Below are 16567 nucleotides of genomic sequence, written 5' to 3'. Positions count from 1 at the left end.
GGGAAAATGTTCGGAAAACGGGAGATAAAATAGAATACGAAAAACACAATGTATGTACATACATATAGTTATTATTTTATTTACTCAGAATACACAGCAAATACGATACTTTTGTAATATTAAAAATCTGACTCAAGATCTTAGTATGGGTACCTTTTTTTTCGATACAACTCATTTCTAAGAAAAACATGAAAATTTTCAACGAAGAATACGAATTTAAGTACAAATTTAATATCATTATTTTATATTTCGATCAGCTTCTATACTGCCAACATAATTATTGTAAAGAAAAATTAAATAACAATTAATGGTATTTTCGGTTAAATTATATATTACTAGTGGTTTTAACCAGCTTCACTCGGTATTTGTAATATAAATAGCTTAAACATGGCAAAACAATCTAATAATAAACATTATTTTTTTAAATTAAACATTAATTATTTTTTAAACATTAATTAATTTTTATTAAATTTATTTGAATCGAAAAAAAAAATAGTCGACGGTATCGATGTCGTCGTCTTAGAAACTTTGATTTGTTTTCGATGCTCCCAACAAACCTTTAAACCTTACATACATATATATGTACATACAAAATCTTTTTCGAAATTATACATACAATATTAGATATTTGATCCTATTTTATTTTAAAATTAGGCCATAGTGAAATCTGCAAAATATGTACATGTAAAAATAAATTAAAATAATACGTGAAATTAACATTGTAAAAAGTTTATAGAACAACAGATACCAATTTCAATATATAACAACAAAATCTCATAACGTTATTTTTTCTTTAAGGTGAATGAAAATAAAATCACCGCCGGACATTTTTAATCTCAAATCATGTGAAAACAAGTCAGAGCTTTCGGGAAATTATTCAGATGAACTCATTTGAAAGTATGTACGCCAAAGCATCTCCATTGTTGTTTGGATAAGCTTTATATAATACTAGTGGTTTTACCCGGCTTCGCTCGGTATTTGCAATGTAAACCACTTAAAAATGGATAATCTAATAGTAAACACTATATTAAATTTATTTGAATAATTTTATTTTATTTAAATTTATTTGAATAATTTTATTTTATTTAAATTTATTTGAATATTAATTTGTTTTATTAAATTGAACGTCACGGATTCTACGAACCAAAACTTACATACAAACAAAGTCGCATTTGAAATTATATATTAGATGTACATACATATATATGTACATATGTAGCGATGAAGCAAAATGCGAATCAACTTCATACAGGCTTTTTTTTTGACACGTTACTGGCTTATACATATAATCTGGGATTTTACGAAACGATTAAAATGTCTACGGAATTTTATTTTTACTGTTTTATAAAATTCACATTGAAACATATTGTTGTAGGGCCTAACATTTTTAAAAACATCATATTAACGCCTTATTTTTTACAGTTTAAAATACATTTTTTTTAAATGAACCTTGATTATAATGTAGTAACCATGATTATAATATATTTATATACATATATAACCCGGTCATTTTGAAAGTGACTCAACCCCATTTTTCATTTCTATTTTAGTTGAATGTGTGGTAATTTGTGGTTTTCTTTCATATGCAGCTTTTTCAAGTTCAGTTTAAGCGCTAAGCTCTTAACGTTAAATTGGCACACTGCAGTCCTCGAGTTGCTAAGTTGGCAACAGTGAAATGAGATTTTTAAATTTAGAATTTTTTTAGAAACGAACCATATAAAAATTTTATATGGCATTAATGGATGAGGATGCAAATTTTAAATTCAAAGATTTTATAACTACGTCAGGGTAGACCAAGAAAATTCGAAAATATTAAATTGACACCACTTTATAAAAATATAAGACTAATTACAACACCGAAATACAAGGACATGGTGGACTTACTACGATATATACCACCATGATTCTTTAAATCTCTCCGGCATACACAAAATGTAGATGAGCAATTACATACACTGAGCAATAAAAAAAGGACCGGAGCGAAAACCAATCAATCTTAACTAAGTTTGATTCACTATTTGATTAATTGATTAATTGAAAACAAATTGATTAATTTCCTCTCCGATAAGTAAAAACCGTGATTTTTTTGTTGCTCGGTGTTATCAGAAGTTCATAAGATCATGTGAACTTCTGATTGCTAAGATATTTAAGACATTTTATCAAAATGCTTTTTTCATTTTCAAATTCACGAGAAAGCCTAGTCGACAGCTTTGCTCCAACGTTTTCAAGGAAAATACGATGGTGATTTTTAATGGCAAGGGTTGACCTTAAAAGGTCACAAAAGCTCTTTTCACCCGTCAGACCGTGAACATGCTGTCTGGACTGGCTCATGGTTATTTGTTTGCGAATCGATAGCATAAACCAACCCTAAAACCGGACGAGTCAAATTCATAATATCGAAGTTTTTTCCGGCCACAAAACTCAAACTTCGGGAAAAACTATTTCGAATTTCGACGATACATTACGTGCCTAGAATCAATTGCCACTCGTATACGATAAATGAAATGTCTTTTGTACAAGGCTTGACCTCATTTATTGCGTTCGATTACGTGGTGGGAAATTTTTACATGGCAAATATTTACATAATGAAATACATATTATAGCTTAGAACACAAAAGTGCCAACTTAGCAAAATCGTATTTTTTTTTCAAAAGTCATTTTGGCTGAATTGATAAAATGTTTTGACACCTCAAAAGTTTTGTCAGCCCAACAGTATTGTCAGCCAAAAGTTTATTGGTCTATTCGAAGATAATAGCAATAGTTCGTATATGAACAAATTAGTATGTTCACGAACGAAACGGAGTGAATACTTGGACTGCAACATATTGTACCTACATAAATATATGCATGTTAACCATAATTTTGATTTGGATTTATCACTTTTGCTATTTATAAACACGATATAGTGATGTGAAAACTTATTTCAATTTTTACAATTTCACTGCAATTTCTACAATTTCATATGTAATTTAATAAAGTAAACGTTATATTACAGTGAAAGCTTAATTGGGTGTGATTTGGTTGAGTGATTTTTTTTCAAGTATTTATAGTTTTCGTGTTGACCTCGAAGGTTGGTGGGGTCGTGTTCAATTTTTGGCAAGTGACAGAATAGGATATTCAAATGGAAAAACTTCAATGTATGTTTGTATGTATGTAATATACACATATTATCGTCGTTTTTCTTGGTGACACTTAGCATCAATCTATATAACTACAGACTTAATCTTGACTAGCCATTTTAGGTTTGAATTTAGTTTGTTTTTTATAAGAGGCATGTACATATAGATATACATAAATAAGGTGACCATATACTTCTAGCTTTGGCCGTGACAGTCCCGTTATTTACGTGCTTTGCGTTTGTCCTACGAATAGTTTTAGTTTTGCGTTTGTCCTACGAATAGTCCTACGTTTTGTCTACGAATAGATTACGTTACGTTCCATGTTCGGCCAACCTTGTAATTTACAAGCTCCATTGTATAATCAAATGTCATACAATCACATCTGCTATTGACGTTTCTGTTTCAACTTGGTTATAAATTTAAAAATATAGACACAATTTCCACAATATTGAGTTTCTTTTAGTTCAAAATTTTTTTCAGAAAATGTCAAAATAGGCAGTTTAAACGGGGAAAGGGTTGATATTACAATAATATATATATATATATATATATATATATATATATATATATATATATATATATATATATATATACATATATGTCACAATTGAAGTGTATCTTCTAGTTGAATACTGTGTATATTTTGACTAGTTGGAATATATTCCATCTAACCTGGCACCAAATACCGTTATAGTTGAGGTGTATTTTTAGTTATAATATATTTTGATTAGTTGCAATGTATTCCATCTAACACACGTAAGTTTAATTTATATGATCATTTTATTTTATTTAATTTACTGCCTAAAATATATTGTAACTTAAAATACACTTCAAATATAAGTTGTTACCAGGTATAGATGGAATGGTTAGGTTTTCGTGAAAACGTAATTCGACTAGAAAATTGAATTGGAAAGTCACATGTTTGTTTTAAACACATTACAGTTATTGTCATACGATACTCATTAACATAATTCGTAATTCCTAGCAAATACTAATGCATTATTGAATTCTAAGGCATTCATAAGAAGATCATACTGTCAAGACACAACTGTTATATTACAACTGGCGCACATTGTTGAAAGTGTATTTGCGCTTGTAGAGTTATGATTTACCAGTTCATTTGTATTCGAATATGAATGACATATGTACCTATATATATTATATGTAATTATAATGGCATTAGATTAGATCAGACACCAGAACGAATAAAAATTTATATTTATGGAACAATTTGCAAATTGCGTGACCGGTTCGGTTCATTCGATGGTTTTCAATATGAAAAATTATTATTTACATATAAAACATCCCTATTGTACATATGCTATACAATCTAACACAATATTTAAGTTTAATTGCACCAGAAATGATACAAATAATGAAAAAAGTGTCATTTAGCATGATCAAAATATAAATCAAGGACGACGAAACAATTCAACGAAAGCAAACAAGAAAACGAAATGCTTCATTTGAGAGAAAGGTCCGGCAAATTTTTACAGATTAAAAGCTTCCGAATAAAGTGAGATTTTCTTGCGAAATTAATCTTAATTTTAAAGGAGTTTTGCGTAGTCGATTCGCCGAGGACTCGGAGATATTTATGTAAGTGGCTTGTGCATATTATGCTTGTCAAATTTCAGAAAATTTATATCCCGCTTATAAAACATATAATATAATTGAGATAACGGTCCCAGTGTCCGTCAGATTGGAAAAAAATTTGCCGGAGTAATCAAAGTAATCAAAAAATTCTTAGTTCGGAATTTTTCCCAGAATATGCAAATATGTTTAATATTTTTGTAATTCAATTTGAAGTATTTTATTTAGATTTTTTTTCTAAAAGCGTAGAAGTGTCACTTGTGTGATTTCTCCAATATTCACATTGAACTTAAATATGATATCTTCAAATGCTGATTATTCCCACAAACCAATACTTATTGCGAGATAGCTAATTTTGAAATACAAAAGTGATTCAGACTGAGTCTACAATAAAAATACGAATATGTACTTTTAAATACACATGTATGTATTATATGTACATATATATGATTTCTTTTACACACCAGTTACGAGTTCTATTTGAACTCATATAATTCAAATTTCCTTGAGACGTGCGAATCCTTGGCGATTAATGTTTTTTGAACTTGAGAAATCTCTCCCCTATACGAAGCTCGACGATGAAATGGTATTTATACAATTTAATTAAAATACAGTATAAAGCAAAGGGATTTTGAATAAATTAGTAGTGATTTAATTATAATACGCGTAATTAATCTAGAGAATGCTTTGAAATTTGTGATACTTCATTCAATTTGTCGTATTAGTTTGTATGTTTAGCGGAATTATGGCGAATTTTATAAGGATTATATAAGGTAATTAACAAGCAAAAGGGATCAGTAAAAATTATATAAGATAATTAACAAGCAGAAGGGATCAGTAATAATTTTCCAAATTTATTAGACAAACATACCTTCGAGTAATATCATAGTTTAGAATTTTGAAGGTTGATTATTGATATTATGTATGTTGAATTTTCAAAAATATATTTTTTTAAGAAAATGTGTGATGGAAATCAAAATATTGTTGTTTTCATACAAAAATGAATTCATAACAAATAGGTATTAAAAATAGGTATAAAAAAACATCTGTTCGTCAATCATGCAACGATGTGCTGATGAAAAAATAAAGAAGCAGAAATGAAAAAGGAATATTTCCATCTCCTTTGGAGATATTTATCTTACATTACCGTCATTCGGCACGAACGGAAGGTTGGGCAGTAGATTTATTATTCTTTTGAAATTTGACATAAATTATGACCTCATCATCAATCAAAATATCTCTAGCGTGAGGAAATTTCTGGCGCGAACGACTCTATTGCCATTTTTACGAATTTCTTCCGCTAAAATAGCGCACTTTGTTATTATTATTATTATTGAAGAATTTTTCGCCATCAGTTGAATCTTTCCCTAAAAGTGTTTTTCAAATTTTTCTTAAAAAGAATATTTCTATTGTATATTATAAAATAAATGTATTATATGTATCTCAGAAATGGATTTTAAGACCAATGCGACAAGACGTCAAAACAGACAAGTTGAAAAATTTGGTGATATTGAAAATATAAAAATACGATTTTTATAATATTTTGTACGTATATACATATATGTATCTTATTTTTAACTAAATACTTTAAATTCGACGGCCTAAGCGTTAGATCATCGACTCTTCTGGAAAAGGCAAATTTTTTTCCAAAAATGAGGCAAATTTTTAAGATTCCAGCAATTTTTCACTATCGAACCAGTGGCTACATTTTCTATAAATCCATTTAATATACACGCAGACGTTACTGAAAATGCTAAATCCATAGTGGCAATTCTTCATGAAAAAATATCAAAAATTGAAGAAGGGATTTCGGATGTTCAAAATGACATAATCTCAAAATCGAACGGACAGTGAATACATATTTAATCTTCTGATTTATAATAATACAATGACTGTAACACATATGTAAAGCTGTCCAGAGAACAATGATCAAACAAATAAATATGTACTACTTAAATCTTGCTTTTTAAAAATCCCGCCTACACCTATCAATATTCTCCTAAATCTCAAATGCACCGCAATAAGGCTAAGAACTCCTGATCTAAAGCCAATAGTTTTTACACCTGATGGGTAAAGACATCTAGCTGTAATCACCGAGACTCCTCACAAGTATAGTATAAATGTATAAAATATTGAAAATCATTAGTAAAAGGCGATTCACAGTAAAGCATCCTTATATATAAGACTTACATACTAATTAATAATTAAACAAATAACAAGTTCTTTTCCAAGTTTACATCGTCAGGTCTTGTTGCCAATTCTGATCTTTCACCGCTTTGGCGAGTGATCGTACCAGTTGCTTCTACAAAGGGGTTTCTTTCACATGCTTTTTGGTTCTCGTGTTTTCAAAGTTATGGCATTCTGAGATTTTTGGCGAAACGCGATACCGCGGTTTCATACAAGGCAACTGACAAGGGTAAACGGAACATAAATTCCGCGATATTCTATTTCAAAAAGGCTTTCGTGCCACAGAATTATTTTTGCGAAAAATAAATCTAACCATAGATGGGATATTCGCTTTCAGTTGAAAATGTGCCAAAACAATATCGAGAGATAAACTATTACCACTTACTATCTATATACATATACATATATGTACATACATACATACTGTATATGGAAGACTTTCCCGGTTGTATTTATTTTTTCATTTATAGTTTTCAACCATATTCGTAGTATATTAATAACCTGATATATTATTTTATAAACATTATATAGTAGCCGAAAGTTGAAAAACAAAAAATATTTTCTTTATGTTGGAACTTCTTGATTCTAAATTAGTGTACTATACCAAGTTTGGTAGTGAAAGTATCAATGTAATGAAGCTGTGTTGTATAATCTATATACATATAATCCGTCGGCATATACTGGATTCGTTTGGCATTATTAGGGTGGATGAAACTTGAGAAAAAATCTTCAAAAGTCTCCAACCTCTTCCAATGCTCGCCTATGATCTATGTAAGTTGCTGTTAATTGAAAACTGGAATTGCGTAGCAAAAAATCATATGCGTGCCCGGCGTCGCCCGGGAGCTTTTCATGGGAGCCTTTGATCCTCCGAGCAATTTTCAAAACCCATCTATGCGTATTACTTAGCACTGATTTAGTATCTTGAAATAGTATATTAAAAATCGAAACATGGAAAAAAAAGAAACTTTATCATATGAGTCGTTATAATTGAAAGTGGCATAAGTTCATTTATCTGCATTTCGAGAAATATCTCTCAAAACATTAAATATAATTTTTTGTGTTTAACAATATCCAATAATCTGGACATATCGAATTAAAAGAAGTGATAAAATGTTGTTAAGTCAAACAGAAATAGTGTTTTGGAAATGAAAATTGGACTTTCGCCACTTTCAAATATAACGGCTCATATGTTGATATACAAAATAAAAAATCTCAATAAACTTCGTAAATTAAATACATATGTATATGAAATTATTAAAGGCTTCATATAATAATTGGTGAATATGTACTTCATTTAATTAAATCAACATTTTCACTATAAAAAAATAATAATTTAAATAGCAGATACATATATGTAAATACGTACATTGTATGTATGTATGTATGTCTGGTGACATTGCACCTAATAGAATCGAGTCGTAACGTAAATTTCAACAAATTGTATTCATTAATTCAATTTTAAAATGTATTTTGCTCGGGATTTCCCAGCTAGGCACCGTATTATTCAATTTCCTTCGCCGGTACACTTTGTAACAATTCCATTTGTATAAATTCCGTATCTTTGTGTTTGAATATCACTCTGATTCAAATATAAAAAAGTCAAATAGTATATGAAAAAAATGCCACCGTAAATTGTATAAATTTAAATCCCATTTAAATGAAAAGACTTTGATGTTGAGCTGCATGTTTATGGATCTGCAAGATAATGGAAACTATTCTAGAAAGTCAGAAAAAAAAGTCGAACTGTAAACGAATAGCTTTTCTTAAGGGTACTATAGAGAGGATATTCTTAGAGAGGATAACCTTTTCTTCGTTAGAGATTCCACATGAAATAAACATTAGTTAAGCTCGTTTAATACTCGAGAGTAATTTTCTCCGAACGCATAAATTTTCCTTAAACACTGTAATGTCTTTTTTGCTCGTTTCAATTATTATTTTCTCGTCGAAAACATAATAATATTACCTGAGTTGCCAAACAAACCTCAAAGTAAATAAACTGAGAGTCGATAATTTTATGTTAAATTATTGGTATTGACAAAATTTCTCGGTATAAACTTAACTAATGCGAAAACTTGAAGGTTTATTATAAATATAATTCAGTTAGATTGGTTTAAAATAAAAAAATCAGGGGCATACATACATCATTTCAAATGGTCAACGTCTTTTCAATAAATGGCCAGTAGCTTTAAAGGAAAATTTTGTGATAATAGTGCACTATATATGAGCCGTTATTTTTGAAAGTGAAAAAAGTCCACTTTTATTCTTTTCGAGAAATATCTCGCAAAATATTAACTATTATATTTTGCGTTTTATAATATTTAAAAGTACTGGTGGCCTGTTATAAGTTTATTCTGATTTTCCGAAATTCTGAACATATCAAATTAAAAGTAATGATAACAATTTGTCAAACTGAAATAGTTTTTTGGAACTGAAAATTGAACTTTCACCTCTTTCAAAAATAATGACTCATTTGTACATATGTACATATACATATATACATAGATAAAAACTGTTAGTAAAGAATACTTATTGCTTTAAGTATTTTTTTGACAAACAGACAATAATCGAGCAGTCAGTGACCGATAATATAACTTACTGAACAAATCAAACAAAGTTACCAACCAAATAGTTTATTTTTAGTAAATCAATCATAAATCCTTTCGTTAAATAAACAGTAACAATAAATAATTCACTTAAGTACAATCAAATTTTGCCAGAAACTACAAGGCCTTGTGCATACATTGTATTATAATTGATCAGTAGTTTTTGTTCAGTTGTTCAAATAATTTACCAGTTCTTAAAATTTATGACCGATCTCTCAAATAAATTATCAATGAAATAATAAATGGTATGTGTATTAATGAGTCAGTATTTTAAAATAGTCGTCAATTTATTTTCATAGTTGGATTGTGGTTTGAATTTTGACGTTCTATTGTGCTATTACGCCAGTGAAATGATTTTTTTCACTAATGGAATTATTTCTTACGACAATGAAACGCTAGTGACTATCTAATTGTTAATAAGTTACTTGATTAATTTATTTAGCATTTATTGACCAAATTCGAATATAACTAGTTACTGATTTAATTTAAAAGTATTTACCGATCAAACTGATAAATTAACTGACAAATTTGTACACATATTCACTGGTCATTTAATTGAAAGTTATATTGAATAACTGACCAATGTACATACATATGTATGTTTTTGTCCGCAAACACAAGCAAATATTTTCAATCTCTCCGAAATTTCACTCCTGCAGACTGTTCAGATTGCGAGCAATTCCACCAAAATACCGATCGTTATAGCCGACACTGTCGCAGATCCAACGAGCTCGTCAACCGATACACTCTTTATATCGGTGTGACCTTGCAAAGTCGTAAATTTCACGCTCCTGGCGAAATTGCGCACACGCTAAACAAGACGAATATCTCAACACACACGCAGCTTCTCAAACATTACGTCACTAAATCCAGAGGTGACACACACTCGGTCTCCATTCGAGTTTCGGGGAGGATGGCGTTAATCAAAATCAAAGGGGATTCTTCCTTTGTTATCTGCCGTTCCATTATTACAAGGAGCTCTATTGAATTAATTGTCACGCATGAGGGCGAAATGCAATTATTTATATCGATGAACTGTTAATCGATATGATGTAATACGTTTCCAATGCCAGCACGCGAGTCATTGTGGTAATATTTCTCGGTTATCTAATATATATTTTCGAAAGAGACTTTGTATGTATGTATGTAACTTTGTGACTATCGTTGGTTCGTAAAATCCGTGACGTTAAATTTAATAAAAAAAAACAAATGAATATTCAAATAAATTTAAATAAAATATAACTATTCAAATAAATTTAATAAAATTTTTACTATTAGATTAGCCATGTTTAAGCTGTTTGTATTACAAATACTGAGCGAAACCGGGTAAAACAACCAGTGTTAAATAAGGTTGAAATTTTATTTTCATTATTATTACTTTAAAAATGTATTTAATAAAATAGTAAATATTCATTTGTTTTTTTATTAAATTTATTTGAATCGAAAAAAAAATATCGAATCGTCGTCATAGAAACTTTGTTTTGTTTTCTATGTTCCCAACCAAAAATACTTACAAACATATGTACATACAGTCTCTTTCGAAATTATATATGTATATTAGATACTATGTACATTCATAACAAAACATTGCACTGCGGGTGATTTTTTTCTTCGTGTCTAAATGTAAATATTTTTACATTTTAGTAAAACCATTTATTTATTTTTTTAGCGACATGCGCGAATCTGTAAGTATTTAGCTCAATTTTAGTTACAAATATTAATTTTTTAAAAGTTGGTAAATGTCTGCGGTTCGCAGGTTTAAACAGGGCTGATGTAGGTGAATACAACTTTATTTTAATTAAAATTAAAAAGAAAGTACTTTGGTTAATTAATTTTAAAAGTGCTCGAGTTAAACGAACCCTGTTTAAACCGCAAAATGCGACTTTTTTAAAACGAAATGTTTCAATGTTATTATCAAGATTAAAAACGTACAACCACATAAAATATTAGCCTTGAATTATATATTCTTTTGTTACCGAAAACAATAAAAAGTCAATTGTTATAATAGTTAGACATCGTGTCAGTTAGCAAAAAAAAAAAAATGGAAATTTCCGTTCGTCTTTAAAGATAATTGTGAAAATTTACATAAAATTATTTCACGGAATCGGTTCCATTATGGGGCGACAAGTGCTTTCAGTAATAGCACGTGTGATTTTAACGAATGTCTTTTAAACAATATGTATACAATATACATATACATTTAAGCATATATATATGTACATATAAAGTATGTATGTGTATGTTAATGCGTTCGTCCAGTAAACGTATCCTGTATGTATATTTATTAGCATATGCATACTAATTTGAAAAGTAAACATACTCAGGAGAAATTAAATGTAAACCTTAACTAGTATACATATTAATTTATATATAATGTGATATAATAATATTTTAATACGATTGTGTGGAATCCGCATGAAGCAAACTACTCTATGATGATTAATAAAGTGCAAAAAGCATTTCTTCGTTTCCTATATAGGAAAGAATATGGGTATTAACCATATCTCTACCCTACTCCTTTCCTTTTGGGCATGCCTGGGTATATTTCCCTTGCACTTCGGAGAAACTTCTCATTAATTATTTTTGTTCTCCAGCTACTACGTGGTAATACGTCATGCACGTTGTTGCTGGAACGGTTGGGTCTTTATGTCCCTAATAATTATGTACGTGGTAGACATCATCATTTGATGGTTGTACCTCCTGCTCGTACAGTTCTTTTTCGAATGGCTCCTATTCCAAGAACTATTCGACTTCTTAATGAAGTCGCTGCTGCTGAGTCTGAATGTGATATTTTCCACCTAAGTGAGCGTAATTTGTCGGATATTATTCTAACCTATTTGTCTGGTAGTCTGCGCTCATCATTGCTTTCAAGAATTTTGATTTAGTCTCTTCTATTTGAGCCTCACAGAGATGTTTTGTATTTGCAGTTGGTTCTTATTTATTGGAATTGGCTGTAGGTGCAAGACATTCCTTACGTTATCTGCTTTTATTAATTGCTATTGTTTTTTTATGATTATTTTATTTTATTTAAAAAAAAAATCAATACCACAGAGACTTGACAGGTTGCCCCAAAGCGTCAATGTGATTATAATACAAATAATAAAAAAAAACATCATAAAAAAATAATAAAAATCATAAATAAAAAAAAACATTATGAATCAATGTATGTATTTTTGTCTGTATATATACATACATATGTTTATATTTATTTTTCTTTTATAAGACATTCCCTTATTTGTTGTTTTTTTATAATCTATAATTATAATTATTATTATCCGCTATTATATAGCTTATTATTTTTATGATTGTGTTAAATGTGTCGTTTGTGTATATACATATGTTTTGTTTTTGTCATGTCTAATTTCTTTAGTTATTATTTTGTTTCATTTCGGTTATATTTTTGACCATTGTGGCGCATTAGGAATTCCTGTAATGGTACAATAGTTCAAACTTTAAATAAATACTGAATATGTGTATAAGTATTGAATATAAATAAATAATATAAATAAGTACTGAAAGTATGTATGGCTCAAAAATTTTTCAAAAAATTAGGAATTCCTGTAATGGTACAATAGTTCAAACTTTAAATAAATACTGAATATGTGTATAAGTATTGAATATAAATAAATAATATAAATAAGTACTGAAGTATGTGTGGCTTCAAAAAAAAACTCAGTTCCAATTTCAATTCCAACTTCGGTTGCGACTTCAGTTCTTCCAATTCCAAATCCTTCATAAAAAAAATTATTATTTGACCTAAAAATTGGGAAATTGTCGCATTCAATTTTGATGCTTTTGGCTGCCTTTAATTTTGACACTCTGCGCCGCCACCCTCTTAGCCCCGCTTAATACGGCTCTGTTTGTGTTTATAAAAATATATAATTATTACATTTGATTTCAAACGGAAAAAAATCATTTATCCGCATAGATGTAGAATAACCTAGATATGCCATTACATACAAATTTCGTTGGAGATTTGGTAGCCACTAACTGAGGGGTGTTGGGGGTTTAACTAGCGGGGAAGTGGTGAAAATAAAAGGAAGGAACGCAAAAAGCTAAGGCATGCACTTTGTTTGTATGCATGCCAAGCCAGGTCTTAGAGCGTGATGGCCTATCTAGGTTATTGATAGTTTTCAGGTTTAGATATTTGAGTAATAGTTGATATATTTTTTACACATTAAAAATGCCTTCAATCACTCGCCTTTAATAAAAAAGGATCGCCACCTGAAAAAGACTAAAAAGTACATGACAGCCCAGAAGGATTCCTACCTCGGGAGAATGTTCAACCTCCCGAGTGTTGAAGCCTCTTAGTCGCGGGGGTTTAGTATCGATGTATATACACTTAAAATGTTAGATCAGTTTTGCGATGGAGTAGCCGGCCCTTACCGAGCCTTTGGGTAAATGTGGTAGTTTGAATTGAACAATAGTCAAATGTGTGTACCTCTCCTCAAGTTTGAAGCTGGACCTGGAGATGTCACTCCACGCGCTCATGGAGCGAGGCCTGGGCCTGCGCGTGGAGCGACGCACACTGCCAGCGTCGAAGTTGACCTTCGCTTGCGGTCCGTCAGGCAGCATCTCGTAGCTGCACGTGGCGGTAGCGCGACCTCCTCGCATCCTGCGCGGTGCGTGAATGCGTGATGCGTGATGCGTGATGCGTGATGTGCGACACACACACGCACCGCACGCACACACGCGACGCACACTACATAGCGCGCACCGGCCTATACACTGCTGTCAACTCGCTCATCGCGTCACACCACTGCCTCATCACATCTTAACCCAAAATTCACATTTCACACTCACGCAAACCTTACGTCAACGCTTGACGCTATCGCGACGCGCACATTTTAAAATCACAAATAACAATATATGTACATGTAGTTGTTGTCAATCAAACGATCGCTTCACAGTTAAAATCAAAAAAATAAAATCAAAAACCCCTATGTCAGGTTTTCACGTAAAGGATGCAAACTTTCCGCAAAGAGATATCAATACACTTAAAGTTGCAATTTAAATTTCAAATGTTTAACTCACAGCATAGATTAGTGCTTAGCACGTAAGGCTTTCAAACCTAGTGGTAACGGGTTCAATCCCTGCCCGGTGCTGCTGACCAGACCATGATTATAGTTTGCCAGTTTATCTGATTTTCATTGAAACTTTGACCCATTTCTCGCAAATTTCGAGCTTTTTGAGTAATCGAGAATTATAAAATGCCAATTTATCAAATTTATTCATTTTACTGTAATTTTGTCGAAATGTTAAAATGACAGTTTTTTTTATAACTTAGACATGTTTAAGAATAGTTTTTTTATAACCCTAGACAGATTTGAGAATAGTTCAAATCTAAGGATTGAAAACATTGATGTATAATACACTAGATGGGCCAAGACGTGTTATTTTGGTCGGAGATCTTGTCTTCACTAACTGAGGGGTGCGGGGGGTTTAACTACCGGCGAAGTTGGGGTTTTTGCCCTACGACGCAGCGGTACCTACCTACCTACTAAGAGAAACTGTGCATGCGCCATGTATTTTGCATGCGCCATAAGGGAGACAAGTATAACACGTGAGGGCGGCTAGTATATTCTAGATCTATGTATGATTCAAAAACTGGTTTTTCCCCAGCTTTCAATAGTATACCATATTCTCGTAGGGTTTGTGATTACAAAATGTCGTGTTTTTCTCTTTGTGTTTCTTTTCCCACAAGCACGCATGTTCCCAAAACACTACGGTTTTCCTGTACGAAAAAGTGAAATCTTGCAATTTTGGAAAATTGTTGTTTACTAAAGCGTTAACGTGAATTAAATACATAAAAGGGGCGCAGAAAGGGAGTGGATGTTTATGTGGGATGCGAGACCAACCCTCGTAGTCTTTGAACCATACCATAATGTCGTAAACCACTTCCTACCCTTCAAAGTCCCTTGCCTCGTTCCAGCCCTGCTTTTCTATTACGTACCACTTTGTTTGTAATTTACAGACTTTTCCATTAATCACAACTTCCGCTCTCAACGTTCACGATAAGTACGTCTAACAGTTAGATCGACTAGTCTGATGGGTGCTTGAGCCGTGAAAGGAAGAAAGTGCTGGGGTGGGCTTGCGAAAAATTACCCAATTACGTACAGTTTAGATCAGCTAATTGAGCAAATTTACCAGCTAAAAGCCCAATTATCGACATCCAAGCTATTATCAAGGCTTTATAGACGTCTCTTGTAAGACTCGAGGTTTAATCCAATTTATCAGTGTCAAAAAGGCGTGCTTGGAACCAAAATGAAATGAAATGATATTACCTTTTTGCTGTACATATAATATGTGCATTGAAGATTTGAATTGTCATCATAAATCAGGCATTCGATTTTGATTTTGAGAAAATTATATACTTAAAAACGTCTATTCATAGTGGCACTGAACATGCCGGCATCTGTACGTAAACAGCGGTACGAAAAGTTATCTTTGGTACATTATATGTGAACAAATTCATATGTTCAGTAACGTGTAAGTATCCGACACAATCGATTCATATTATACAGCAGTACGTCTCACCAAAACGTATCAAGCAGAATCGGTTTTCTTTGGCCACCGTGGAAATATTCACGTTATTGTGATTACGAAAGTGCACATGCGCATATGAATATTTTCAGAAACGTCATATTGTGACAATATTAACTCGACGATACAACGCAAGCAATATTGCGCCGTATCGTCGCGCTCTGTAATGTACTTTTACATATGTATGTATATGAAGCAGAATCTGCCTTGCACTCGACAAAAACTTATCTGAACGTACGCTGCTGTATAGTGTGAATGGAAGTAGTCATTTTCGTGCACTGCCATGCCGGGCTGCTGCCTTGCGGTGCTGGGTACTATGAATATACATTTATAAACAATCACAAAAAATGAAGTTTTGTGTTTTTATTTCCTATTTAAAAATCATCTATCTTCATTTTAAATAGCATCAATTCTGAAAACTATACTAATTATTGCATACATGAAATGTTTTCAAATAGTAAAATTTCAATATACATATGTAATACCAATTCCAATGGGTCTTGAGTATACTTAAATTCAGTAATC

General features: G+C 31.3%; 1 protein-coding gene across 1 annotated transcript in view; it reads right to left on the bottom strand.

Annotated features, from left to right (window-relative positions):
• SLO2 (slowpoke 2) overlaps positions 1-14327 on the bottom strand; it is a 197198-nt gene extending 182871 nt beyond the window's left edge. The window contains exon 1 of the mRNA XM_077443774.1: positions 13941-14327. Coding sequence (XP_077299900.1) covers positions 13941-14113 — 173 coding nt within the window. The 5' untranslated portion in view covers positions 14114-14327. The remainder of the gene's footprint in view (positions 1-13940) is intronic.
• Positions 14328-16567: the final 2240 nt, after the last annotated feature.

The sequence above is a fragment of the Arctopsyche grandis genome, chromosome 2 (assembly GCF_051622035.1).
Source record: "Arctopsyche grandis isolate Sample6627 chromosome 2, ASM5162203v2, whole genome shotgun sequence".
Lineage (NCBI taxonomy): Eukaryota > Metazoa > Arthropoda > Insecta > Trichoptera > Hydropsychidae > Arctopsyche > Arctopsyche grandis.
Note: the sequence above shows the minus strand (reverse complement) of the source record. Positions and strands in the feature narration are given on the sequence as shown.